At 37.2% G+C, this 27,120-nt stretch overlaps 1 protein-coding gene across 12 annotated transcripts in view; it reads right to left on the bottom strand.

The window, feature by feature from the left end:
* The window catches only part of PAM (peptidylglycine alpha-amidating monooxygenase), a 156,731-nt gene that overhangs the window by 73,690 nt on the left and 55,921 nt on the right, over positions 1-27,120 (bottom strand). For all 12 annotated transcript variants that reach the window (XM_021084551.2, XM_021084556.2, XM_021084559.2 and 9 more), the window contains exons 5-6: positions 24,165-24,250; positions 22,461-22,544 (exon numbers count right to left, since the gene is read on the bottom strand). In XM_021084551.2, coding sequence (XP_020940210.2) covers positions 22,461-22,544; positions 24,165-24,250 — 170 coding nt within the window. The remainder of the gene's footprint in view (positions 1-22,460; positions 22,545-24,164; positions 24,251-27,120) is intronic.

The raw sequence follows: 27,120 nt of genomic DNA, 5'->3' as shown, positions 1-27,120 counted from the left end.
TTATATTGTTATTACTTATCCATGGGGGTGATAGAATTATAACACTAACTGTATAACTTTAGGAAATTCTGTTACTTAGTAACAGATAAACATTTTAACAACAATATTTTAGTTGAGCAAAATTCTAAGAGTTATCACAAAGTAAATATTTATAAAGCATATTTATATACATTTTAGACATTGAATCAACTGCTCTCTTATATATTCATTACTTCAAAATCAAATTTTATTATGTAAATGACTGTGATTTCTTCCAGTTCAACTTTCTGCAGTTTGACCTAAACAGGCCATGTGTTTGCATTATACACACAGTGAGAACTTCCAGTGGGGGCAACTTGAACTCATTCACACAAGGCTGTCTAGATGTGGATCCACAACTATTCCTGGATCCACAACTATTCCTATAGTAAGTGGCAGCTTTGGCGAGAAGCATATTTAAGCCTAGTGTTTGGTGTGAAGATTATGACCTTTTAACTCCAACATGATCCTTGCCACAGTGATGCATTATTATTTCCATAACCTCCACAGTGATCTTACTTCTGGTGAACTCAGAAACTTTAGCTGGTTTTGCATATTTTACTGATGATTTTCAGTGTGTTCTGACTTTGCTTGCCATTCCACTGTAACAGAGCTTTGGCCACAAGATGTGAAACCTCAGAAGAATGAATTCATTTCAATTCACTAGGCTAGAAATGAAATCTCTTAAAATGGGTGACACTTTAAAGGTTTATTATAATAAAGAAACACATCAGTGCTTCTGCTAATACTTTTACCATATAAGATGAAACACAAAATCAGAACTGAGGAGTTCCCATCGTGGCGCAGTGGTTAACGAATCCGACTAGGAACCATGAGGTTGTGGGTTCGGTCCCTGCCCTTGCTCAGTGGGTTAACGACCCGGCGTTGCCGTGAGCTGTGGTGTAGGTTGCAGACGCGGCTCGGATCCAGCGTTGCTGTGGCTCTGGTGTAGGCCAGTGGCTACAGCTCCGATTCGACCCCTAGCCTGGGAACTTCCATATGCCACAGGAGCGGCCCAAAGAAATAGCAAAAAGACAAAAAAATAAAATAGTTTCAAAAAAAAAATCAGAACTGAGATAGTTAAGAAATATATGGAAAATGAACTCAGAGTATCAAAATCACATGCTGGCTGAGAAAGATAGTCAAAAAGATTCTGTGACTAGAATGAAAGTAAACAGAAGAGAGGAGAGGAGAAGAAATAGATGGAAAAATTAATGCAGGGCAGAAGACCAGAGAAATGGAATCCTACAGCTTTAAAGATGGAATAGTAATGAGTGAAATAACTGAAATGGCCTTAAATCATAGGACTGATTTGTCTGAGAGGTCCTTGACCTTGCTTAATGGCGACACTATTATTATTTTACTTGAAAGTTTCCCATTCTTTCTTGAGTTTTCTTGCTTCTCTGATTAAATGTATTATTTGACTAAAGTTTTTCTACAGACAAAAGACAGGCAGAGGATATGGAAGGGGTCCATTCTGGGAAGCCGAATGGGAATCCTGCTCGGAAAAAAGAGTAGATTTGACAAGTGTCCTTCACTGGTATCTGGATATTCTTTTCTTGGTGGGACAGTAATGAGTGAAACAACTAAAATGGCCTGAAATCATACGATTGAATTTGTCTGAATGAAAAGTAGAACAGGAAGTGAGGACTATTCCCCTGATTTATATTTCAATATAAATATTGTACATTTCTAGTGTACAACATGCAAAATTTGTTGGGTGGAAAGTTTAGACTTAATCTGTGCATTTTAGTTTTCAACTTTTTTCTTTCTTTCTTTTTTTTTTTGTCTTTTTAGGGCCGCATCCAAAGCATAGGGAGGTTCCCAAGCTAAGGGTCGAAATGCAGCTGCAGTTGTCGGCCTGTGCCACAGCCACAGCAATGCGGGACCTGAGCCACGTCTGTGACCTACAACACAGCTCAAGTCAATGCCAGATCCTTAACCCACTGAATAAGGCCAGGGATTAAATGGATAACCTCAGGGATACTAGTTGGGTTTGTTAACCACTGAGCCATGACGGGATCTCCAATTTTTTTTCTTTTTATCACCACACCTTCAGAATATGGAAGTTCCCAGGCTAAGGGTCGAATTGGAGCTGCAGCTGAAGCCTACACTACAGCCACAGAAATGCCATATTTGAGCCACGTCTGTGTCATAAGCCAAAAACTGCAGCAATGCTGGACCCTTCTGACTGAGGCCAGGGATTGAACCTGCATCCTCATATAGACAACACTGGGTCCTTAACCTGCTGAGCCACAGTGGGAACTCCAATCTGTACATTTTAATCACATACAGTTATTTGACCACAGTGCCTTACAAGATCATCACCAGCCTTCAACTAGGTGCTCACTGAGTTCCTTTGTTTAAAATGAGTAGATCCAGGAATTCCCGCTGCAGTGCAATGGGATCCATGGCATCTCTGCAGCACCTGGAGACAGGTTTGATCCCTGGCCTGGCACAGCAGGTTAAAAGAATTGGCATTCCCAAAGCTGTGGTGTAGGTTGCAACTGGGGATTGGATCCGATCCCTGGCCCAGCAACTCCATATGCCATGGGGTGGCCGGAAAAGAAAAAAAAATGAGTAGGATCTAGAAGGTTATCTCTTTAATACTTGGTAGATTACCACTCATGATCAATATTGATACCACTTAGAAACTCTAGTGTATAAAGGAGGCAATCTGTAAAAAATGTAGCATTCAAATTTGGAGCAAAGATAAATACCAAAATATTAGTTATTATTATCATTATTCTTTTTTTTGGTAGTTTCAAAAAATATTAGCAATGAATATTTGACTTTTAAGAAGTATATTTTCATAGTTATTGGTCAGGAAATGCTTTAATTGGAGAAACTTGCTACATGTCAAATTTCTCTAACTTAATAACAGGAAGAAAGGGGCAAAACATGGGAGTACTAAAAGAGTATGGAGAAAAAAAGGAATTAAAAGAGTATGGTTAAAAAAAGGAATTAAAACTGAAATGGTATGTGAAAAATATTATACAAAATAGATATTCTCAAAATAAGAAGAGAAATCCTGAGTCAGAATGGTCTGAACTAGGTAGATACAGAACAGAATCATCAGTGAAAAAGAGAAATTTTAGTGAAGACATGAAAACATCACAGTATGACTAAAATTAAATTATTGGGTTAGGGACCACAGGACCATGGGGAAGTTGACAATACATTGTCCGAAGGTCCTTCTGTGACTTTCACTAATACATCTCCCATTGACCAGATTCAAGACAATTTGCTTCTTTCTGAGTTCAGTGTTAGAAGTCAGCTCAAAGGATTCTATGTTTGGAGAGAAAAGAGTGAGATTTTTATATTGATATTAAAATTATTCTTTTGGAGTTTACGTCGTGGCGCAGTGGTTAACGAATCCGACTAGGAACCATGAGGTTTCTGGTACGATCCCTGGCCTTGCTTAGTGGATTAACAATCCAGCATTGCCGTGAGTTGTGGTGTGGATGAAGACGAAGCTCGGATCTTGCGTTGCTGTGACTGTGGTGTAGGCTGGCAGCTACAGCTCCAATTAGACCCCTAGCCTGGGAATCTCCATATGCCTCTGAAGCGGCCCTAGAAAAGGCAAATTACCAAAAACAAAACAAAACAAAACAAAACCAAAAACAAAAAATAAAATAAAATTACTCTTTTAATCTATATTTATTCACTTATCCTATACAACTATCACCATGCAAAAATCCTGGCAGTTCTTCTTTCTAGGTATCTTTATTTATTTTAGTCTTCTTATTCCATAGTAAATTACTTATTCCATAGTAAATCTCTTTCACTAAATGGGCTACAGGTTCACTATCTTTCCAAGTGGTGAATACTTGACTTTTAGCTGCTGTTAATGTTCTGTATATACAGAGGATTGAACCAAAAATATCCCAGTTTAAGGGATCTTTCATGACTGCTGTTCTCTTTCAGTAAGAAATAATTTTAGCCTGATTGACTTCAAGATATGGTGATGAAACTTCACTTACTAGATGGGTATCAGATGACACTGGGAGATAAATTTCATTTTATGTCCTTACAGTCCATTATAAGGTAATATGTATGTACTAGAAACTTTTGTAATGGTGAAGATATTAACAGTGAAAAAGTTAAAAGAACCATTTTTACAAAGAAATGTAAAATCAAGTCTAATAATGCCTTAGAGCCCATCAGAGCACAGGAGAGTACTGCAGTGCTGGTGATTGAGCGGTAAGACTTCTAAAGCATAGTTTGATAATGAAAGAAACAAGTATTTCCAGACACTGGATGAAACTTGAAAATTGCATTCAATCAGAATCTAATCTTGAGTAAGATGAAAACTGGATGACTGCTCCACAAGGGTCTCAGCCTCCCTTTTTTTGAGAAATTGCTCCCCTCTGCTTAGGCAGAGATGTATAACCACAGCAAGGCACTATATCAAATATATAGTCTCAGAATTTTAGAATTGGAGGGAACCCTGGAGATGCCAGAGTTCAACTTTTGCACTTTATAAACAGGGGGAAAGAAGCTATAGATATTAAGAGTGTTGGCCAAAGTAATTCAGCTTACTAGTGACACACTTGGGTATCAAAACTAATTTTTGAATGTTAGTATTTAGTAAACATGATTTAAATTTAAAAACTGATTCTATTTTTTAAAGACTTCCAAGTCATTTTCTCTATAAAATGTCCTGAAGCTAAGATACAGGAATTAAGCAAGAATGGGTAAGTAACCAGTGGTACTTAAGGATATCCACTTAAGTAGGAAGTTCATTTCTTTTAATGGGGGGTGAATGCATGGAATATGAGGTTATCAATTCCAAACTATTTAGCTTGCTTTTCTAATAATAGCTTTTAGTTCCTGCTTGGATTCATAGCTAAGTAGTAAAGTAAGTATGTGGAATAATGCATGATAATAACCTATTACATCTTAGGTCCTTAGAAGTCTGTTGGTCTCGCCTAATCTTTCCCTCAAGAGTATACCTTCATGAGCTCATCTTGTCCTGGTTGTTTCCTGCTTCAATAAAAAAAGATAGGTTAATCATCGATCCTAAGGGAACCAATGTATTGTTATAAACTACATCCCACTAATTGGAAAAGTCCTCCAGAAAGACAGCCGTAGAGAGCTGATTTCAATTCACTGCACTCTCAGAAGATAAAGGATAAAGAACACCCATTATCTACTATCCCAACCACTGTTTTAGATAATGGATCCTTTCCTTATGGAAGTACTGAAAAAGCATACCTGGAGCCATTGCCAAGTCAAGGGAAAGAAAAAGTCCTTAATAATAAAAACGTATTTTAGAAATTTTGTGAGGAAACAGTAAACTAAACAGTAAAATATCATACCCTTCCATCTTCTCAGAATGTTCTGTGTTCAGAACATAATTTAAAGGCCACCTTCCTGACTTTTTGCTTGTCTTGAATAAACAGACAAAAACGAATAGAGGATATCATAATACACACCAATATTTTTTCAATAATGTATGTACATAGGTATTGTAATAGCTATTTGATCATTGAGCTGGCTTGATCTTTACCTTATAGTTCTTTGTTCTGAATGAACAACATTAAATTAATGAAAAACTTCTTCTTTTTTTTTTTTTGTCTTTTCAGGGCCACACCAAGGCATATGGAAGTTCCCAAGCTAGGGGTTGAATTGGAGCTGCAGCCACCAGCCTACACCACAGCCACAGCAACGCCGGATCCAAGCTACATCTGTGACCTACACCACAGCTCACAGCAACACGAGATCCTTAACCCACTGAGCAAGGCCAGGGATCGAACCTGTGACCTCCTGGATACTAACCAGATTAGTTTCCACTGAGCCACAATGGGAACTCCAGGAAAAATTTCATATAGTCCAAATTACTGGGAAAATCCCTTAGGAGAGTGGAGAGTGCGTTCTCTTAATAGATCCAACGCAGTTTCCTTAGCATTGGAACAGACTGCTGTCAGTTTTGTCAGTTGGGCCATGTCATTTTTTAAAAAAGAAACAAAACATTTCTATGTAGTTGGACTGTGTGGTTATATAAAAAGCTTTTTTTTTCTTTTTTTTTCCCCTGTATATTTGAAACCCTGCAGCAGCAGAGAGGGACACAAGCAGGAAAGGCAAACTGGAAACTGCAGAGAGAACAACAGTTTGGAGTCTTGTGTTCATTCTGGGCAGAGGCTTGTTGAATGGAACACTGGTTTTAACCAAGGTAAGACGCAGCTCCTTTACTGCTTTCTTAGTATCACTTGGATTATAAATACAGGTCCTATAGTCACCTGACAGTACTCAGTAAAAAGATGATTCTCCAAACTAACCAGAAAATGCATATATTACTTTTGTTAGTTTCCTCAAAACCAAATCCCAGTCACCAAATTACTCCTAGAGAATTTATTTTTACCACATCAGGACTCTACAGTTACAGATTCATTGATATAAAATAGTCTCCACTCAAAAGCACTAATATCTTAAACTGTCACAGCAAACATGTATCTGCTTAGCAAATGTAACTGAAATGGGACACTGTTAATACATGACACAAACTGCACAGAGGTTTTTCTGGAGGCTGCTGAAAGCTGGCTTAGCAGAAAGCCTTCATTGCTAAATAAACCATCACTGCAAAAAAAAAAAAAAAAAAAAAAATCTTCAAAAAAGAATTCCTTTTGAAGCTGTCACTGCAGTGAGTTAGCCTCTTTTGATTTTGTATTCACTGCTGTGGGACTAGAAATTACTAGATTCCATTTGTCCTGTGGCAAGGAAGAGAAAATGCATTTATCTATCCTGCAAGAAGACTTTCACAAATGATGGCCTGTGCTGGTCTCAAAAGAGATCAAATGGAAGGCAGCCAGGCAGGCTCACCAACGAGCTTTTAGAATTGCTGTGTGTGTGGAGAATGTTACGGCACGACATGTCAGAGCACTCGCCTGTTTCCACCTTTTATGAATGCAAAGAAAAGAATCAACAGTGAAGCTTAAGGTTTACACTATTTTTTTCCTCTCAGAATTTTGAGCGTGCTCCAGAATCATACTTCTAAGAAAGTAAAATTAAAAGACAAAACCCACCAACCCTAGGCAAATAACAGAATTTTTACAAAACATGACACAGTTTTAAAACTGTTTTTTGACTTTTTGTTTAACTATAATATACAGAAAGGTACAGAAATCAGAAGGTACAGCTTCAGGGATTTTTAAAAAACTACCATAGTCCTGAAACCAGCACCCAGATCTAAAAGCAAAAACCCTCCATTTGTGTCCCTTTCCTGAGTCACTATGTTTTAAATCTTTATGTTAATGTACCTAGCATATTTAAACACTTATTTGCCTTTCTGAAGGAGTTGTCTTTTTGGCTAAAACCAGACACCTTTAACTAGCTTGTCCAAGAGCTTCATGGGCTTTGACCGGACACTTTTTAAAATACTATACATGGTCACTAAGTAATACTGTATTATTTCCTCTTTCTCTCAGTGCAAAGTCCTATCAACCACTTTTTACTTCTGTCTCAGTTTTTTTTTTTTGTCTTTTTGTTGTTGTTGTCGTTGCTATTTCTTGGGCCGCTCCCACGGCATATGGAGGTTCCCAGGCTAGGGGTTGAATCAGAGCTGTAGCCACCGGCCTACGCCAGAGCCACAGCAACGCGGGATCCGAGCCGCGTCTGCAACCTACACCACAGCTCACGGCAACGCCGGATCGTTAACCCACTGAGCAAGGGCAGGGACCGAACCCGCAACCTCATAGTTCCTAGTCGGATTTGCTAACCACTGCGCCATGACGGGAACTCCCTGTCTCAGTTTTTAATATGTATACATTTTTAAAGTGAAAGTCAATTTTCTTTTGCATTCTCCCAGTTTTTGTCTGTTATTCCCACTGAGGGCAGAGTGTACCTGCAAAAGTCTAGGAACCACAGAAAAGGAATTAGACAGGATGAAAAGGAATTTTAGGGTTTTAATCAAAGAAATTTTTAGGAGTTCCCATCACGGCGCAGTGGTTAACAAATCTAACAAGGAACCATGAGGTTGCAGGTTTGCTCCCTGGCCTTGCTCAGTGGGTTAAGGATCAGGCATTACTGTGAGCTGTGGTGTAGGTTGCAGACACGGCTTGGATCCTGCATTGCTCTGGCTCTGGCATAGGCTGGCGGCTACAGCTCGGATTAGACCCCTAGCCTGGGAACCTCCATATGCCATGGGAAGCAGCCCTAGAAAAGACAAAAAAAAAAAAAAAAAAAAAAAAAAAAAAAAAAAGAAATTTTAAAATTCTATTTGAAATACAAAACTAAGCAATATATTTTTCTTATAAAATGCCCTATTAGAATTGCTGAATCATTTTGAGGGTAGTTTTTTTACATACATAAAAGGTTTATCTTTCACCCCTTTGCAATTCTCAACTATTTTTGCAACAAAATGTTAGCCCATTTTTATTTAACTTAATCTTCTAAATGCTTATGAATGATAAAGAGAGGGTAACCTAGTGACAATACCACCCTATTTTGTTTTGAAAACCCGAAGTTTATATTCTGCCAAAGCTGTAATTTATTTATTTTTATTTATTTTTTAAAGGATATCTTTTTTTTTTTTTTTTTTGGTCTTTTTAGGGCTGCACCCGTGGCATATGGAGGTTCCCAGGCTAGGGGTCTAATTGGAGCTGTAGCCACCAGCCTATGCCACAGACACAGCAACTCAGGATCTGAGCCGCATCTGTGACCTACACCACAGCTCACGGCAACACCAGATCCATAACCCACTGAGTGAGGCCAGGGATCAAACCCGCATCCTCATGGATGCTAGTTGAGTTCTTTAACTGCTACTGAAACATATATTTCATTGGAATATATGTCTTTTGAAGCTTAACCTAAAATCCTTTGCTATATTTTCAACCCAATTATCTTCATCAACTCAAAACTACTCTGTATTGTATTTTGGTTCTTCAATGACAAAAATAAATCCAAAGTCTCTAATTTACATATAATTATGCATACATGGAGTCTTTGGTATTAATTAGGGAATACACTTTGAATACTATAGCTCATATATTTGACTTAGCATTAATTTTCAGTCATTCAATATGTTTACACTATAATGTGGTATGAGGATTACTAAAGTAATTTTTATAAAGACTAGTGAGTTGAGAAGTAAGAGGAAAGAGAAGTAAGAGGAAAACAATGAAACCCCTTGGTGGCCCAAACTATCTCTCAAAGTTCGCTAGGTAAATCTTCATACTGTAGGATAAAGGGTCAGTTTGGACAGGTCTTCAGTTACTGCTAAAATTTCATTCTTTTTTTTTTTTTTTTTTTTTTTTTTTTTGTCTTTTTGTCTTTTTCTAGGGCCGCACCCACAGCATACGGAGGTTCCCAGGCTAGGGGTCTAATCAGAGCTGCAGATGCCACTCCACGCCAAAGCCTCAGCAATGCCAGATCCAAGCTGCGTCTGCAACCTACACCACAGCTCAAGGCAATGCCGGATGCTTAACCCACTGAGCAAGGCCAGGGATCAAACCTGCAACCTCATGGTTCCTAGTTAGATTCATTAACCACCGCACCACGATGGGAACTCCTAAAATTTTATTCTTTCTGTGACTATAGCTGATACATTACAGTTAAGTTGGGGAGACAAGGATAAGGAATATTTCTGAGGAAATGGAGCTCAAAAAGTATGGGGAGGGGAGATATCCCTATAAGAAGACAGATTCTAAAAAGTTTTCCAAAAAACAAAAAAGTTTTCCAAGACAGAGAAAAGAAGAATTAATAAGGAATGAGAAGAAACGGGGAACAGGATGAGGAGATTCCAAACTGGATGAAGAGGAGAGTAATGTTCCATTTGGCAGAAAGAGGGAAGTTAGAAGGGTCTCTTCCAGGCCTAAGGAAGGCTGGATTTTATTTCTCGAGCAGAATATTTTGTAAATGTCATTAAGTATTATATTTGAATGGTTTTCATCAAACATCTTTTTTGGTCATGTATTTATTTAGGGTACCTCTTGCATTGAATAAGTAAGGCAGTCAACTAGCATAAAGAAGAATTAATAGAAAACAGTAAATGTAATTTACAAATCCTAGTTTTGCTATCTAATGACTTTCATCTTTTACCAGAATTCCTAAAACACAGTAAAAAAAACATAGACATGCCAAGGGAATGAGGGGAGGAGTCAGGGACAGGGTGCAGAAACCAGATGGAGTATGTGAAAAACACACCTTGGATTTTCTAATTTTGATGTCAGCCAACAGGCAAGGAACTTTATTTATCCTCTAAAGTACTTATGGTTAAAAATTAAATATTATGTGCTATGCACTTCAATGATTATTAATTAGCTGATGACTATGTAACCCTGACCAGCTTAAAAAAAGGACTTAATAATTATGAGAGTTTTATAAAGCCCGGATTACAAAAGGATAAATGAAGGTAAAGTATACCGTTTTCTCAGACAACTAAAAAATAAAGGTGAAATGTGAAAAACTCAATTGTATTAGGGGAAGTTTTTTTTTTTTTCCCCCAATAGACATCACTTAAGCTAAATATTATAAGGTTCAATGTTAAATTGTTTGAAAAACACATTTTAAGGAATAAAGGACATTCTGACTACATTGTTTAAAAAGTAATAAAACCATAGTGCTTTACATATTTTCTCATAACCAAATGAATGACAATGTAATTCCTGATCCTGAATGACTATATTTAGGTATTAAAATAAACAGGTGTCCCATGGAATGAATGAGATGAATAAGGACCATTAGTCTTCCAAACTGAAGATGATTAACAAAATTAAATGCAAGAAGCTAAAGAATCAGGGAGCTTACATTTATGTGAAGAGATTGGCAAGAGCGAAAAAATACTGCATGATAAGAGGCTTTTGGATTGTTTCAGAGGTACTGAATAGTCCTAAAATCATTCCATGACTCAACAAGATGGTTGTGTATAATAAAGGTTAGAAAAGAACAAGAAGAACATCCTATTACAATTCTTCTGAAATCAGTGGGATTATCTAGCAACCTGATTTAGAAGTAGCTCCACATAAAGGAAATGGATTACTTCATATATTAGAATGAAAAGGCATAAATGAGATGAGGTAAATGATTCTCATCTTTATTCATATTTATTCTATTGTGCATAAATGATTTTATTCCTCTTCATTCCTAGTGGTTCAAAGGACTTTTAGAAGGACTGATTCCATCATTTGTTTATATAGTTAGGATGTGAACTTTAACAAACTACAAACTAGAAATCCAACACAAATTAAATTCTTTCAGTTTTTAATAGCATTGGAGTAGTACCTATACCACTTTAGGCAAGTCACTTAACCTTTCAAAGTATCGATTTCCATTTCTGTGAAATGTAGGGGCTGGGCTAGATGGTCCCTTCTAGCCATATTGTTCTCCTTCCATCACCTGAAGACTCAGTCTCTTGTATTAAAAACAAGTGCTTAAAAAACAATAAAAGAATGCAGAACAGAAACAAACTCACAGACTTTGAAAAGAAACTTATGGTTACCAAAGGGGAAAGGTGGGGGGATGGGAGGGCTAGACTGGGGGTTTGGGATTGGCATGAGCATAATGAGGTACATGGAATGAATGGCCAACACGGACCTGCCTTATACCACAGAGAATTCTATCCAAAATTTGGTGATAATCTATGTGGGAAGATAATCTGACAGAGAATGGCTGTGTGTGTATGTATAACTGAATCACTTTTTTGTACAGCAGAAATTGTCACAACATTGTAAATGAACTATACTTCAATAAAACTTTAAAAAGTAAAAAAAAAAAAAAGAATTAGTACATAACACAGATTTATTCAGAAGAAAAGTCATGATTTTCTTTTCAACAATGCCTTTTCAGCCATGTTTCAATCTCTTCCTTTGATCTGAAAAGGCCTAAAAGGTTACGGAATTTCATGCAGATTGAATGTTACTTTCTCACCATTTCTCTCTCTGTCACTCCATAAATTCCACTTTAAAAAAATGTAAAAAATGGAAGGATAGAACTTATTTTTGCTCATTCTTCAAAAAGGTTTATCTAGATTAAGTGTCAAGAAGGAATAAAAAAGTCATAGATGTATTCTAAGTGTCTTCTACCACAAGAGTAGAATAACATTTTAAAATCCAAACACCAAATTTTGTGAAAAAGTTAAGAATAAATATAGTCCTTCAAATTTCTAAGTGAAATGAGTTAAGTGCTAGAATAATCAGATAGTAATTAAATGCATTTTCTTCTTTCAAAGCTCCCCTTTTCTTAAGAGAATTGAGAGTTAATTATACTTATTTTGATAAATGCAATTTATTCTGCTCATGTCCCAAGCCCCAGGAAATTTTCCTGACACACCTATAGTACAGAAAAAAAAAAAAATGTAAAGGTAATTTCAGTCCTTGCTAGGAATATCTGAGCCTCAATTGTCAAATGTTTTTTGCATAAAAACCAACTGGGGAGCTTGTTAAAATTTCGGAATCCTGGGCTCAGTGATGTGCTGATAACACACTGGCTCTCTGAAAAAATATGCATGTGTGTATAAATATATATTCATTATAGTTTTTATTAGTAGTAAAGATATGTAGGAAACAAAAATAAAAAATAAATACTTTTTATCATAAATTCATATAACAAGTTGAATTTCACAGACTTCTTCTCTTATTTTTGCTGAAGTTTTCATTAGCCAATCCATGGTTTGTAACTGATGAGTGAGCAGTTCAGACAAAAATGTTTCCTAATGTTCTTGTTTATTGAAACAACAAAGATATATGTTGGAATTGCACTTGCTCGTCAATGAAATGAGCAAAATCTTTGCAGTACTAGAGAGTAATTTTTGAATACGGAAAGATTATTTCCTCAATTTTTTTTTTGCTATTCCCAATAATCTGCTTTACTAATATCTTTTCCATCATTTTCTTAAATCTAAACGACTAACAAAATAATGTATGAAGCACTGATTTTTAGCATTTGTCAATTTCAACAGTATAAATTTTCCTACTACAGCTGATTTCAAGCTACCAATGTGACATTACTGAACTCTGGGTTGGGAAGAGATGAGCCCTTAACACACATTTTTATAGTATTTCCACCATACAGATACAATAGACGTAAGTACTCTCCAGAGCATAGATAATAATAAAAGGTAGTAAAATAATTAGGGGATGATGATCTTTGAGTATTTATTGCCTTTATTTTAAATCATAGGGAGTTCCCGTCGTGGCGCAGTGGTTAACGAATCTGACTAGGAACCATGAGGTTGCGGGTTCGGTCCCTGCCCTTGCTCAGTGGGTTAATGATCCAGCATTGCCGTGAGCTGTGGTGTAGGTCGCAGACGCGGCTCGGATCCCGCATTGCTATGGCTCTGGCGTAGGCTGGTGGCTACAGCTCCGATTCGACCCCTAGCCTGGGAACCTCCCATATGCCGCAGGAGCAGCCCAAGAAATGGCAAAAAGACAAAAAAAAAAAAAAAAAAAAAAATCATAGCTACACTTAACAATCAGCTCACAAAACATCTGGAAATTATGGCCCTTGTGCGTTAATATGAGCCAGTCCCAGTACACCAGTGCCCAGCTTCTACTTTCTGTGCATTTGATTCAGTAGATCTGGTTGGAAATGGGAAGTTTTCATTTTAAAAAGCACTCTAAGATTCAGGCACAGATAGTCCAGAGATGAGATTTTGAGAAATCCTGACACAGACTATGTACTTTAGAGGTAATTCTATTAAGAACTTCCAGCTAATTCTAATCCTTTTATTGAAATAGTAAGAGGAGTTCCTTGGTTTAAGTAAACACTGGGCAAAATGTTTCAACTGTGAAAATAACTAGTGCAGGTAAGGATACGGGCTTGCTCATTCCCCATGGAATGAAAATTGGAAAAACTCTTTTGTCAGGTAATTTGGTGGAATCTGTTAAGGTTTAAACACTTCATAACCCAAAAATCCCATTTCTAGAAATCCACCTAGGAGTAGCACTACATGGTTATTTAAAATGTCTCTAATGTTTAAGTTCACTGCAACGTTGCTTGTATTAGCAAAAACTTCAGAACTTAAACATCTTTAATAGGGAACAGGATGTATAAATTATAATATATCCACACAACAGAATACTAGGCAGTCATTATAAATAATGAAAGAGTTTTACATGTGCTGCCTTAGAATTATGCCTAGGGTACATTGTTAAATTAAAAACAACAGCAGATGCAGATCTGCAAAGTGTGATCTGAATTTTGTCCAAAAAAAAAAAAGAGAGAGAGAGAGAGAGAGAGAGAAAGGTGTAGATATACATATCTGTGCTTTCTGTGCATATACAGAAATGCTGGGATAAGCATATGAAGAACGGGCATATATAAGTGGCAGTTACCTCGGAGTGGAGGGAGAGGTAGAAAGGTAGATGGAACTGAAGAAGGTATTAGTTCTTTTCTTTCTAATCTAGATACCTTTTCTTCAATAGCTTTACTGAGATATAATTTACATATCTTACAGTTCACCCCTTTAAAATGTACAATTCAATGGCTTTTTAGTATATCCACAGATATGTGCAACTATCTCCTTATATTATAGATTTTTAAATGGTAAGGTATTGTGACTTTTTTACCTTTCTTTTTAATGTTTTCCTGTATTTTCCAAAAAATAAAAAATAATGTTTGGGAGAGATTTTTTTAATGGGAAGATATTCAGATATATTCAGAGTCTTTCAAGCCTTGTTAGTATTTTTAACCAATTAACTCAAATATTAAAGAATAAGGTTTTTTTGTTCCAATATTAGAACTTTTTGCAATCCTGAAACCTGAAAAGGCTTGGAAGCCTAAAGTTTTTTCATAACGTTTGGCAGGAAAATATGATCTGAAAGAATATGTTCTGTCTTTATACCTCTTGTAGTGTGACCATTTGAACATTCTGCTAAAGGAATATTAGCATATTGATTAGGAACAGAGCTTTAGACTTGCAGAGGTGACATTAATGTAATTCATGCTTTATGCATTTGAAAGGTTTAAACGCAAAGGTTTAAATGTTTACAGTTCTTACTTCCAACCAGCATCTATCCCAAAGTATGTGAATAAAAGTCTGTGCCCCTATATAAAGGAATATTAGAGCAACAGAATAGTGGGAAGTAAAGAAGGAAGAAAGGAGACTTGCTGAATGGCATATGTATCCCAGCCTTGGGAGAGAAAAGGGAAATGGAGGTCAAGTGCACCCCTCCTGGGACCACAGGGCTGCTGTCCTTGGAGTTGAACTTGCAAACATTATGTGTGCCCTGGAAAAAGATCATAATGGAGAACTAACCTATATTCTGGAAGGGATTAAGCTCACTGGAGTGTGTGTATGTCAGGGTCCTATTCAGGGAAGGCCAGTCTGAACACTAGAATGAATGGTGCCATCTCTGTCTCCCTTCTATAAGAATCAGCGGCTTATCTCCCTGGGTGAAGGGAAATGTTAATAACTCCCTCCACATTTGGAATTTCAAAGGAGATTCTCAAACATGGGAAAGTAATCTAGAATGCCTGAAAACACATGGGTTTAAATACCTACCCAATCCATAGTTATCCCTCACTTTGGACCAGGAGTGAGTAAAAGCAGGCTTGAGATATAGATAGATAGATAGACAGATAGATAGATACATATACCCCTCTCACTGGAAAGCACTTGGGAGCAAGCTACTTCAACAGATTTAGAAAAGACAACACAGAAGCAACAGGGAGCAATGTTCTACTAGTTTCCCACTATCTCTACAATCAGGTATCGGGGAGTCAGGAGCACCTCTAACATTGAGACTGAAATCAGAGTCGTCTGCTTTATACTGGCATGAAATAATTTTAAATGTAGCTACCCTGCCACTGATCTATGCTCCATCTTGCTCAAAAATGCATTAGCAAAGGATTTTTCCTGGTGTCACAATTTCAAGGCTTTTTCCAATAGCTTCCCGGCAGTAGCTTTGCAAGAGGCAGATATGCAGCAGGAATCACGGTGGAATTAGAATTGCCTTAGAGTTCTGTGATTTCCCTTTGCCTGCCACTGTCCCCATTGCCTGATGCTCACTCTACTACTTTATTGTGGTGAGAAAGGAATCCCTGTGTGTGTATGAGTGCAGAGCTTGCATTTCATGACTGCAGCCCTATGTCTAGTAACAGGCACCTATCTGGAATGAAACTATTCAGAAGCCACACTGAAAACAGCTAACAGCCAGGATGGAACAACATAAATAGGGCAGGGAGAATTCAAATCTGAAAGTTACCAACTCTAGGCACTAGTGCTCTCATGATTATATTCAAGCAGTTCCTTTTAAGAATGTGCTTATCCTAAATTTACAAACAATTATATGAAAATTAGCTGCCTGGACTCCACATCATCAATTTACCACCGGGAGAAAGATGCCTATAGGAAATCAATCTGGCAACAGGAAATCTTTTTCTAAACCCGGTGGTCTTGTTCGCTTCTCAACTCCCTTACTGCACTGACTGTACTGGCTTGTGTGATTACAGTTATTGTTTTATTTTTATTTTCCCCCACTGGACAGTGAGCTATATGAAGGCAGACTTGTTCTGATTCACCTTTGCCTCTATGCACTGCAATGTTTGAATTAAAATGAGTTAAAATGGTGGCTTGACAACAAAGGAAGCTACAGAAAATAGAGAGTGAAGCAGAGAGAAGGCAACAAGCCCAGTAACACGCAAAAATTCTATCTACTCCTAAAATTTGGAGGAAATCACTGTGCAGTAGTTGATATTCAGAATAATAGCCAAAAGTTATGAAGAAAAGGGGAAAGACAAATAGCATTTATTGCCAGTCTTGCTCGTTGCTGGGTACAGCAGCAGGACTTAACACCTCCCACCTATTTTAATTTCATGAGACATATAATATATTGAGGAAATATTTCTGTCCAAAATGTTTTAAGATTACAGTACTGAAAGAGTTAAAACCTTAGCTTTCTGGAAAACTGGGCTATTGAAAATGATTCATTCTTTATGGATTCTAACTAAAATTTTGTGATCTGATTTTCCTAATATAACCCAATAAATTGGAGATGACTATTCTTAGAGCTCACTCTTATATAATAGAGAGTTGAAAACTGAATCGCTACAACATTGTTAGTCAACTATACTCCAATAAAATCAAATACTAAAAAAAAGACAGTAAGTAGTTTATAGCTTGGAAATTCTGCCTACTCAAAGGCAGTCAAAGCTTGGGCAGTTGGGAAGAAGAAATTCTTGCGTCCTTTTTAACTTAGCAGCTCCAATTTCAGTTGGTGTGCACAAGGGTTTCCTAATGTGAGAAATGAGTTACTGTCGGAGACTAATAATCTAATGTTAAAACCTCTGAAGAAACCAGTTTTCTTAAAATTCCCCTGGGCCAAAATACCTAGAAGAAATGTGACAAATTTCCGAAACAATCTCAGGAGAATTTTCTCTATGGAATAAGATTTTATAGAAAAAAATTGGCAGAAAGAAAGAAAAAGAAAAGAAAGAACACCAGGAGGAATCTCTAGCTCCTGCTATTCTAATTTCCTTAAAAGCAGGGAGTTGGTCTTGGAGTTTATCTTTGTGTAACTGAACTATGAATAACAAATACTGCTGTGGAGAACAGGAAACAGAGCATAACTAAGAAACTTCTACTTACGTGACAGACATAAATACAGTTCTGTATACATAACGAGAAATTTTAGTGCCTTTGAAAAGTAACCATCGTACTCTTTGTATTGTGGGCAACCATGACAAAAGGTTGCCTTTAGGAAAACTTATGTCACATTCAAGTCTTTTATATGGACTATAACAATAGCAGTTAATATGGACTGCCTGTCAGATATCCTTATATGAACCATTACAATCCCATTTTAGAGATGAGGAGGGCAGAGAGGTTTAGAAACTTGGTGAGGATAACAAAACTAGCAAGTGACAGCCGGGTCATCTGGTCTCAGAGTTTGATCGCCTAACTCAATACTATGCTTATAGTGGACATCCATATCTAATTAGATTACATTCTATTTTCCAAGGAATATTCCTACATTTACAAAAGAACTCATCCTGTCTCTCCCTGGGCTCCTAACACTCAGTCTTTCCTCACAAGTCCATTAGATTTTTGGCGCACTCAAGACTAGGATTGAAGTAAAAATCTGATCAGTTTACTGCAGATAAGCACTCTGGATGCTTTCAGAATAAAGCCCTAACAAGGATCTAATAGTCTGGTCTCCACCTTTCAGTTCTTTTCTCATGTCTTGCTACTTCTCCCTTTGCATTTCACACGCCAGCAAGGCAACATTACCAAGAGTTCCTTCCGGACCTCAGCTGGGCTTTTCACTCCCCTACATCTATGCACATACTTTACCTTTGGAATGTATCTTCCCTCTGCCCCCACCTATCTGTAGGCTCCTCATCACCATTCAAATACTTGCAATGTGATATCACTTATAACTGGAATCTAATATCCAGCACAAATGAACATCTCCTCAGAAAAGAAAATCATGGACTTGGAGAAGAGACTTGTGGTTGCCTGATGGGAGGGGGAGGGAGTGGGAGGGATCGGGAGCTTGGGCTTATCAGACACAACCTAGAATAGATTTACAAGGAGATCCTGCTGAATAGCATTGAGAACTATGTCTAGATACTCATGTTGCAACAGAAGAAAGAGTGGGGGAAAAACTGTAATTGCAATGTATACATGTAAGATAACCTGACCCCCTTGCTGTACAGTGGGAAAAAAAAAAAAAAAAAATACTTGCAATGGTTCCATCTTCTTAGCAGCCTTTCCCAGATGACATTCCCCCTGCCCTTCCAGGCAGACCTATCTGCTCCTCTCCATAGTCTCTGAATCTGGCATACATTTCCATCATGCCTATAAATGCTCTGTTCTTGTGCTTGTCTCTCCTGCTATAATGCGCTAAACTCCTGCAGGCTTGAAGATTAATATTCCCAGCACGAGCCCAGGTCTGACACCATGACTCACACAGCATTTAATAAAGTTGACTCCTTTTAAATGATGCTTTTACAGCTTTACATTCTCCTCAATTTCAAAAACAAAAACCAAAACAAAATAAACATTTCAGGTGATCCCACAGAACTTACTCTATAACCACACCCAACCTTTCCTCCTACTAGACATCCTGATGCAAGACTCAGCCAGCTGGCTTCAGGTTATGTTGTCTTTGATATTTTATAATATTCCAACAGCTTTTAGAAGATAATTTACCTACACTGTTGTTGCCCTGTTAAAAAGAAGTCCTAGGCTTCTCAACTCTCTAAAACCTTCCCTGTGTAGAAAAATGCTCATATCCTTAAGCCAAACATTTTTGTACTTTTCATCAGAGTTCAGTGATGTCCATATAGTGTTAGTCTGCTTCTGATTTAGTATTTATATACTTAAAAATATCTCCAATAGTCTTAACATCATTAAGTTCAAATCTTCATTGACACTAAGATGTTTATGCATATACTTGCAAGTATATATAATATTACATATATAACATACATATAATACATTTTTAATCATTAAAAGATGTGATAATATAATTCCGCTATTAGGTGCATCTGTAGGTAAGTGTGTGATCACATTATAGAATCGTTTTACAGTGCAAGTCACTTCCTACAGTAAATCAGGCACATAGAAATCGGCTTTAATTCTGTCAGGAGGGTATGAATGGGAATTTTACACATTAACTGGCAGTACTGAAGAATTTAACATAGTGTTTATATGTGTGGAATTTAAAAACATTAAGACATAATCCTGTCTTTCATGCTTATTGACTATTTCCTTTTATTCCTTGTTCCTTATAATCCTTAGAAACGTACAAGAATACATATAGTTTTATGTAGTCTATAAAAAAACTTTACAATTTGCTATTTTTCTTATTATACAATTTATTTAATTAGTCCCCTATTAAGGGACATTTGTTAACTTTCCAGGTTTTCATATTACTGTTTTTTTTTTTTTTTTTTTTTTTTTTTTTTTTTTGTCTTTTTGCTATTTCTTTGGGCCGCTCCCGCGGCATATGGAGGTTCCCAGGCTAGGGGTCTAATCGGAGCTGCAGCCACTGGCCTACGCCAGAGCCACAGCAACGTGGGATCCGAGCCGCGTCTGCAACCTACACCACAGCTCACGGCAACGCCGGATCATTAACCCACTGAGCCAGGGCAGGGACCGAACCCGCAACCTCATGGTTCCTAGTCGGATTTGTTAACCACTGCGCCACGATGGGAACTCCCATATTACTGTTAATAGTGTAGAAATAACTGTGGGTAGGTAGCTCATTAGAAAACAAACAAACCAAAAAATCCAGTAAAACCTTTCATTTAGGATAAAGGCCTGGAGCAAGATCTTTAATATTTAGTATAAAATGTATATAATATTATAAGGCTGTTTTCCAAAATAATTGTACTAATTCACAAAGCTCTCCAAACTATACCATATTCATCTAAACCATGGAAGTCCTGGGTTTTATAATTCAATCTCCACTCACACCCAGTTAAGTAAATGTAAACTGCTCCCTCGTTGTTTTAGTGAGATTTGATATTTTTCCATTTGTTTACTTACTATTCTAAGACATGTATAGCGCTTTAAGGCACAAGATAGTATCTATGCTACTGAATGAATTACATGGGTGAAACTTTCTGTTTGCATTTTTATTACATTAAAATAAGATCTATGAATTACAGGATGGGTAATCTTCCCACCTCATACCTCCCATAACCCTTCTTTTAGAAAAACAGTTCTCAAAAAAGTGAAAAATGTAAAATTAAAAAACTAATATGAAAGTTTCTAATCCATCTCTTATGGTAATAAAACTGTATATAACTACATGTAATATAATATATAAACAATAATAACTATGTTTACATATTAAATATCAGAACTTTATCTCAAATTAAATATAAATTATAAAACAATTAATCCCTCACTAGCAATAAATTATTAATATTAATATTATATTATTAGTAATTAAATTACTAGAGTAATATGTTTTAAAAACTACTATCATGTGTATGTGTATCATCCATTTCCCCTGGGGTATCAGTACAGTATCTGCTAGGAGGTCCTACAAAGCTCAGAGGAATTAGGTTAGAATGTTAAGTCTAGAGTTCTATGGAGGCACAGAGAGTGGAGGTCAGGGTGTGGGTATGACTAGCTACCAAGCTATGGTGACTGGGGAAAGCCTTTCTTGCCTTCATTGGAAAATAATGGTCTTGTCAATGCTTTGAAAGTCAGCAGTCTTAGAATCTGCCTGTTACCCTGATAACAACATGGTAAATTTTTAGAGCAGATAATTTCTGTCTTTGTTCCTCAAACATGAACATTATTTATTCCTTTATTTTCAACAAAATCATGGCTCAGCACTATAGTTAACAACTTAAGATTTTAAATTCTGTTCCAAAAGTGGAAAGCGATTTGCATATAACTCAAAACATATTTTTAATATAAAGCAGGTTTTACTTAGAAGTTAGGTTCATGGGCTGGTCCACAGAAGCTGGTTTAACTGCTGATATATCTGCCTGCAGTACTAATGATACTTTATCAACTGCATAAATTTATTCTTTCTGACAGCCCTTTCCAGAGGAAGACTCCATTTATTGTCCCAGTTCTGAATGCTGAGAACTTATGGAAACTCCTACCATGGAATGTTCTTAGCGAAAGCCACAGAGGATATTTCATTGGCAGAGATGGACATGTATTTCTAGACTTAGTTGCTAGATAGAAAGCTAATGTGTCTGAAGAGGAAAATGTATCATGTTAGTTAGGAGAAATACATTGTTAAATTAGAGAATTTGGGAAAATAAGTGTAAGTCAGCAAGACAAAGTGGAAAGGCTGATGAGCCAAGATGACTGCTTAAGGTTTACACTCCCATGAACATTGAAGTGTAAACCTGACATGCAGCTGGAGTTTGACTAAATGCAGCAGAAGGATTAACGAGTATAGTCCCAGTTGCCTTGGGAACAGGGCCTCTTCCTCATGTTAATGATTCTATATAATAAGAAAAGAAACATTTAAACAAAGTGCATAGCATGGGTAGACCCACAGTGTCTAGGGCAGTGTTCGGCAGCCTCTACCGAGTGGGTAGGGTCTGTGCATTAGTGCAGTGGACGAAGGGTGCATGCAGTGGATGAAGGAGGCATTCATGAAGGGGCAAGTTTGAATTACAGATAAAACACTGACATGAACCTGAGAATTTCGCTGGCATTGCAAAACATGCTGACTCTCCCAGTGCCTTGCTTCTAGCAATATAAATAACTAGTCCCTAATCTTTCTGACAATGCTGCTTAATAGGAAAATGTGGGTAAGACAATACTTTGGAAAGCAAAAAACCCTAAAGTCAGCATAACAGAAAGCATAGTAGGATGCACACAAGAATATGTGCATAAGAGATTACAACTTTCAGAATTAAAGTTATTTCTTCAATAGTGCCAAATTACAGGAGACAAAAGTATCTGTTTTCTAGCGGGCAGAGAGTGTGGTCAAGTCTTCATTTTATTACATAGATAATAGTATGTATATTTTAAACAACATAGTATTGAAAGTTGTGCTTAGTTCTAACATTTCAAAACTTACCTCTAAAAGCACTAATGTCCCCATAGTGTACTTGAAGTACAAAGTATTTACTTCCAGTCTCCCCTCCAACTCTGAATCCAACACCTGAAGATTTTCAAAAGAAGGTAAATATTTTAGAAATGGAAGTCTAAATTAGAGCTAATCAGAGGTCGCCGATCTATGAAATCTAAAGGGAAATAAAACAGCATATAAGAAGATATTATGTTAAATAAAAATGGAAATAAACTGAAAATCTCTAACTTTTCTAATACAGCTATCATTCCTTCTCAAAACTCTGCTAGAATTCTAGTCATAGTCTCCAATTCGGAGCCAGAGAAATCAGTCACACTTTAAGAGGACAATTCACTCATTTCTCAAGAAACAGAACAAAACAAAATTCTGTCCTTGTTGATTACATCACAGAGATACAGAAACCCATTCTTTCATTCTGTCTTGTTTGTATGCATATTCACTTTTACTTTCTAATTGAATATAGGAAATAACAGAGTTCCTAGGAGCATCTTAGGGGAATTGTTTTTCTTTCCATATGAAAACAGTTATCTGCAAAAATGTCACCGGAAATCCTATAAAATTGGATTGTGATGATCATTGTACAACTATAAATGTAATAAACTCACTGAGAAATTAAAAAAGTAAGTCACTGAAGAAATCAATTACCTACTAGATTATCAATAAATTTTTGGAATATGAAAGGTTCCTAGGAGTCTTACTATTAGCACATTTTACTAGCAAGCTAAAAATAATCTACAGATAAAAAAAATATTTACAGGCAGAGAAAAAATTTTTTCATCTTCTCTACTAATGGATCTTAAAAATGTCGACAAGTCTATAATAGACCTACCTCCCTTTTAGTTTCCAAACTTGTTTGGTAGTGGTTCTAGGGTAGAACCCTAGAGAGGATTCTGAGACTCATTTGAAGTAAAGTAAAACAGACATTAAACTATTGGGAGAAGGATAGGCTCAAGGACGTATTGTACAATACATGGAATACAGCCAATATTTTGTAATAATTATAAATGCAAAGTAACCTTTAAAAACTATATAAATATAAAGAAATTTAAAAAATCAAAAAAAAATTAGTGCTGACATGATTTAGTGAGGCATCACAAGGCACCATCCCTTCACCACCACTAACCCTAACCCTAACCCTAACCTTAAACCCTAACCCTACTCTGTAAGAGAACTGCACATTCCCTTTGATGCTAAGAAAGAGCGAGGGAATAAAGAAGAGTCTGGCAATTCAGTCACACATTGGAGGCAATGAACAATTCAGAAGTGAATTCAGAAAGCCAGCAGAGATTGGCATCACATTAAATACCCAGGTTACAAGACTACTAAAAAAAAAAATCTGTTTGCTGAAACAGCAATTTATTTAATTCCTAGCTCTCTTGGCTCATGAAATGCTCTTGCTGTCAAGAACCAATGTGCCTTAGGCCAAAGGTAGCTTGAGGTATTCTTGGTTATTTTCTAACTCTATCTAAACTGTTGTGTGAGCAAATGACTTAGCAAAGAGAGGCAAAGAAATAGTAACTACCTAAATGAAATCTTTTCAATACAAAGTAGGCAATACAGGTACACTTATAGCATGAAGTTGCAACATGAAACATGGACAACAGCTATTGGAAAGAACATATAATAAAAATTACTTTGGAATCAAAAACTAGGCAGCTTATTATAAGACCTTCCAAGAGGCCTCAGGTATACCTTTGGGGAGCCTGGTAGGTGGAGCATTTCTTGCCCAGGCATATAGAATATTGGCTTTATCTGTGCAGGTTCCTTCATCACAAAACCTGGAAGAAGAAAAAAAAAAGGCAGCTAGACATGAAGATTCAACTGGTAAAATGCATAAATCACTCTCTGTGGAAGAAGAGGGGAGAAAGAGGTTTGAAAAGGTAAAGAAAAGCACATAAATATATCATCATTACAGTGATATCAGCTTTAAGACTGTAACAAAAACTGGAGCAAAGAACAATTTTATATGTGAAAAGAGCACATATAAAGGGAGATTGTTAGTTGCCCAATGTGAAATGGTCCTATGAGGTAGATATGCAGTTTATAACTCACTATGTCCATCCTTGGAATGGACTCTACGTAATAAGGTAGAAAAGTAAGCACTTCACAAAGCATGAGAAAACCCAAGCTAACATAGTGGAATTATGGAAGTGGACTAAAAGAAATGTCATATGCATTTCTCCTTCGGGGAACAGTGTTATTAATAAATATTTGGCCATGACAACTAACAGTGCATAGTGCATCCTTTAGTAGGGGAACAATACAGGTGTACCTCACTTACAGGGCTCCTGTGGCTTTTTTAAGTTTAAGTTTGTCATTTATGAATTGTTTCATGTGGTGCAAGTCAATCTTACAGAACCTCGGTTTTCTCTCTTATAAAACAGGGATAGTTATACTTACCTCACAAAGTTGTTCTGTAAATCAAATGGTACATAAGTGAAAGCACTTCATAAACCTCAAAGCACCATACCAAGGCAATGCATTATTTAACAAAACGTTCCCTTTAACTAAAGAGTCACTGTTGAGAGGCAGTGTTGTACGGTGAAAGGAGCACAGGCAGAAAGAGACAACTGGAGTTGAATCCCAGAACCTCCCCTTAATAACTGTGTATCTTGGACATGGTCATTAGTCCTTAAAGGCCCAGTTTCTTTGTGGAAGCCTCTCTGATAGGGCTGTAGTGGTGACACATGTCAGGCACCCAGCAAGATAACTAGCACATTGGCATTTGCGTTGGTAGACCCAGTTTCATAAATGGTAAGCCGTCTGACTCCAAACCACACATTCCCCCCGCCCCCATTACCCTACATCTCTTAGCTGTGTATTTCACTACGTCTCTTAGATAATTTGACTTGTTCAAAACACTGTTAGGGGACACTTTTATGCTGCTTTTAGGTATTTGTGTTTTGAGTAACTGGCACCAAGCAAGGTCAGAGTCAGGAGGTTAGGCAGATCTGAAAGTTCTGAAGACAATCAAGGACAAGGACAAATGCAGCTTTTTGGCAAGGAGGTTGGCTTGCATGAGAGAAAAAGTGCACTGCCCATGGCCTGGAAGGGAAGGGAAGGCAGACCATGGAGGCTCCCTAAGCCAGTTAGAAACTGAGCCTAGAAACCTGGAGAACAACCAGGCTACAGTTGTGAAAACCACCAGTAAGAAGTCCCTTCATACTCAGAGGCAGGAACCCCTAACATGCTTCCTGCTTGGAGCCAGAAATGAGGTGAGAGGTTAGGGTGTGAGTGTAGACAACTGTTATCTGTGTGAATAAAGGGCCAAGAACCAGGAGGTTCTCATAAGATTATGTTTAGCAAATGCTCTTGCTTCTATAAATCAGGCTGCAGAAAGAAATTGGGTAATGTGCAATGTAAAACACATCAACCAGGGGTTTCTTACTGTTCACTGTCAAGAACAATATACTTAAGATGAAAGATCATTACCATGTGAGACTTGTGTGTTGGAACAAATGTCTTTGACATCTTTGTGCCAAGTGTGTTAAAAGGCTTGGGGTATTGGACAGGACCCAAAAGCAGAATTTTCCTCCCTGGCCCATGCTATAATAGTTTAAGAAATGAGACTGTCAGATGTGATGAACTTGGTGTCTCACGGCTATGAGCTACTAAAATTTAAAGATCTGAATGGCAATTTTCATAGCTTTCAACAAAGATCATAAATATACAAGTGCCTAACATTAACGTGATGACAGGCTTAGGTTAAACAGGATAATTGTTTCCTCTGATAATGGAAGTCAATTCAGTGTATGACTAGAAAGAATCCAGAATGGAGTACAACAGAGAAAAAAAAATGGTTTAGTAAAATTTTCTAAGCTACATATCTGATTATGTCATTTGCTGGCACAAAATCTTTCAAATGCTTCCCCAAAATAACACCAGAATAAAGTCTAAACATTGAAGTATTACACATAAGGAGGCCTTTTATGATCTGGGACCTTGTTATATATCTCCAGGAGAAAAAAAACTTTTCAGTCATGCCAAGTTGCTGCTGGTTTCTAATCTCTCTTCTCCACTGTTCTCTTTGCGTGGAAAACCCATTCCCTAACTTTCTGCCTGAAAACCTTGTACTCACCTTCTAGTTCAAGATTCAATTCAAGTCTTTCCCCTCAGGGAAGCTTTCTCTGATGCCCATCCCAGGCAACCTCCATTCTTAAACCATAGCATGTGTCCTAGATACCAGTTTACTTATCTCCTCTATAACCAGACTGTGCAGACTTTAAGGTTTTGGGTCATATCTATCTTTCTCTCCTTTTCTCTTTCTCTCTTTCTCTTCCTTCCTTTCTTTCTTTGTTTCTGCCTTTCTTTCTTTCTTTCTCTGTCTTTTTCTTTTTTTGTCTTTTTAGGGCTGCACCTGGCATATGGAGGTTCCCAAGCTAGGAGTCGAATCGGAGCTGTAGCCACTGGCCTGTGTCACAGCCACAGCAACTCTAGATCCTAGGCATGTTAGAATTCATGGCAACGGAGGATTCTTAACCCACTGAGCAAGGCTAGGGATTCAACCGGTGTCCTTATGGATGCTAGTCAGATTCGTTTCTGCTGAGTATGACGGGAACTCTCGGGTGTCATATCTTTCACCCTGTACTCCCAGTACCTGCAGCGCCTGGCTTTTAGTAAATATTTATGAAATGTTTGAGGAGGTTAA

This window comes from Sus scrofa, chromosome 2 (genome assembly GCF_054392235.1).
Source record: "Sus scrofa isolate SSC_HxYL_T2T_F1_AM1 chromosome 2, Sscrofa_HxYL_maternal_Yorkshire_Landrace_v2.0, whole genome shotgun sequence".
In the NCBI taxonomy this organism is placed as follows: Eukaryota; Metazoa; Chordata; class Mammalia; order Artiodactyla; family Suidae; genus Sus; species Sus scrofa.
Note: the sequence above shows the minus strand (reverse complement) of the source record. Positions and strands in the feature narration are given on the sequence as shown.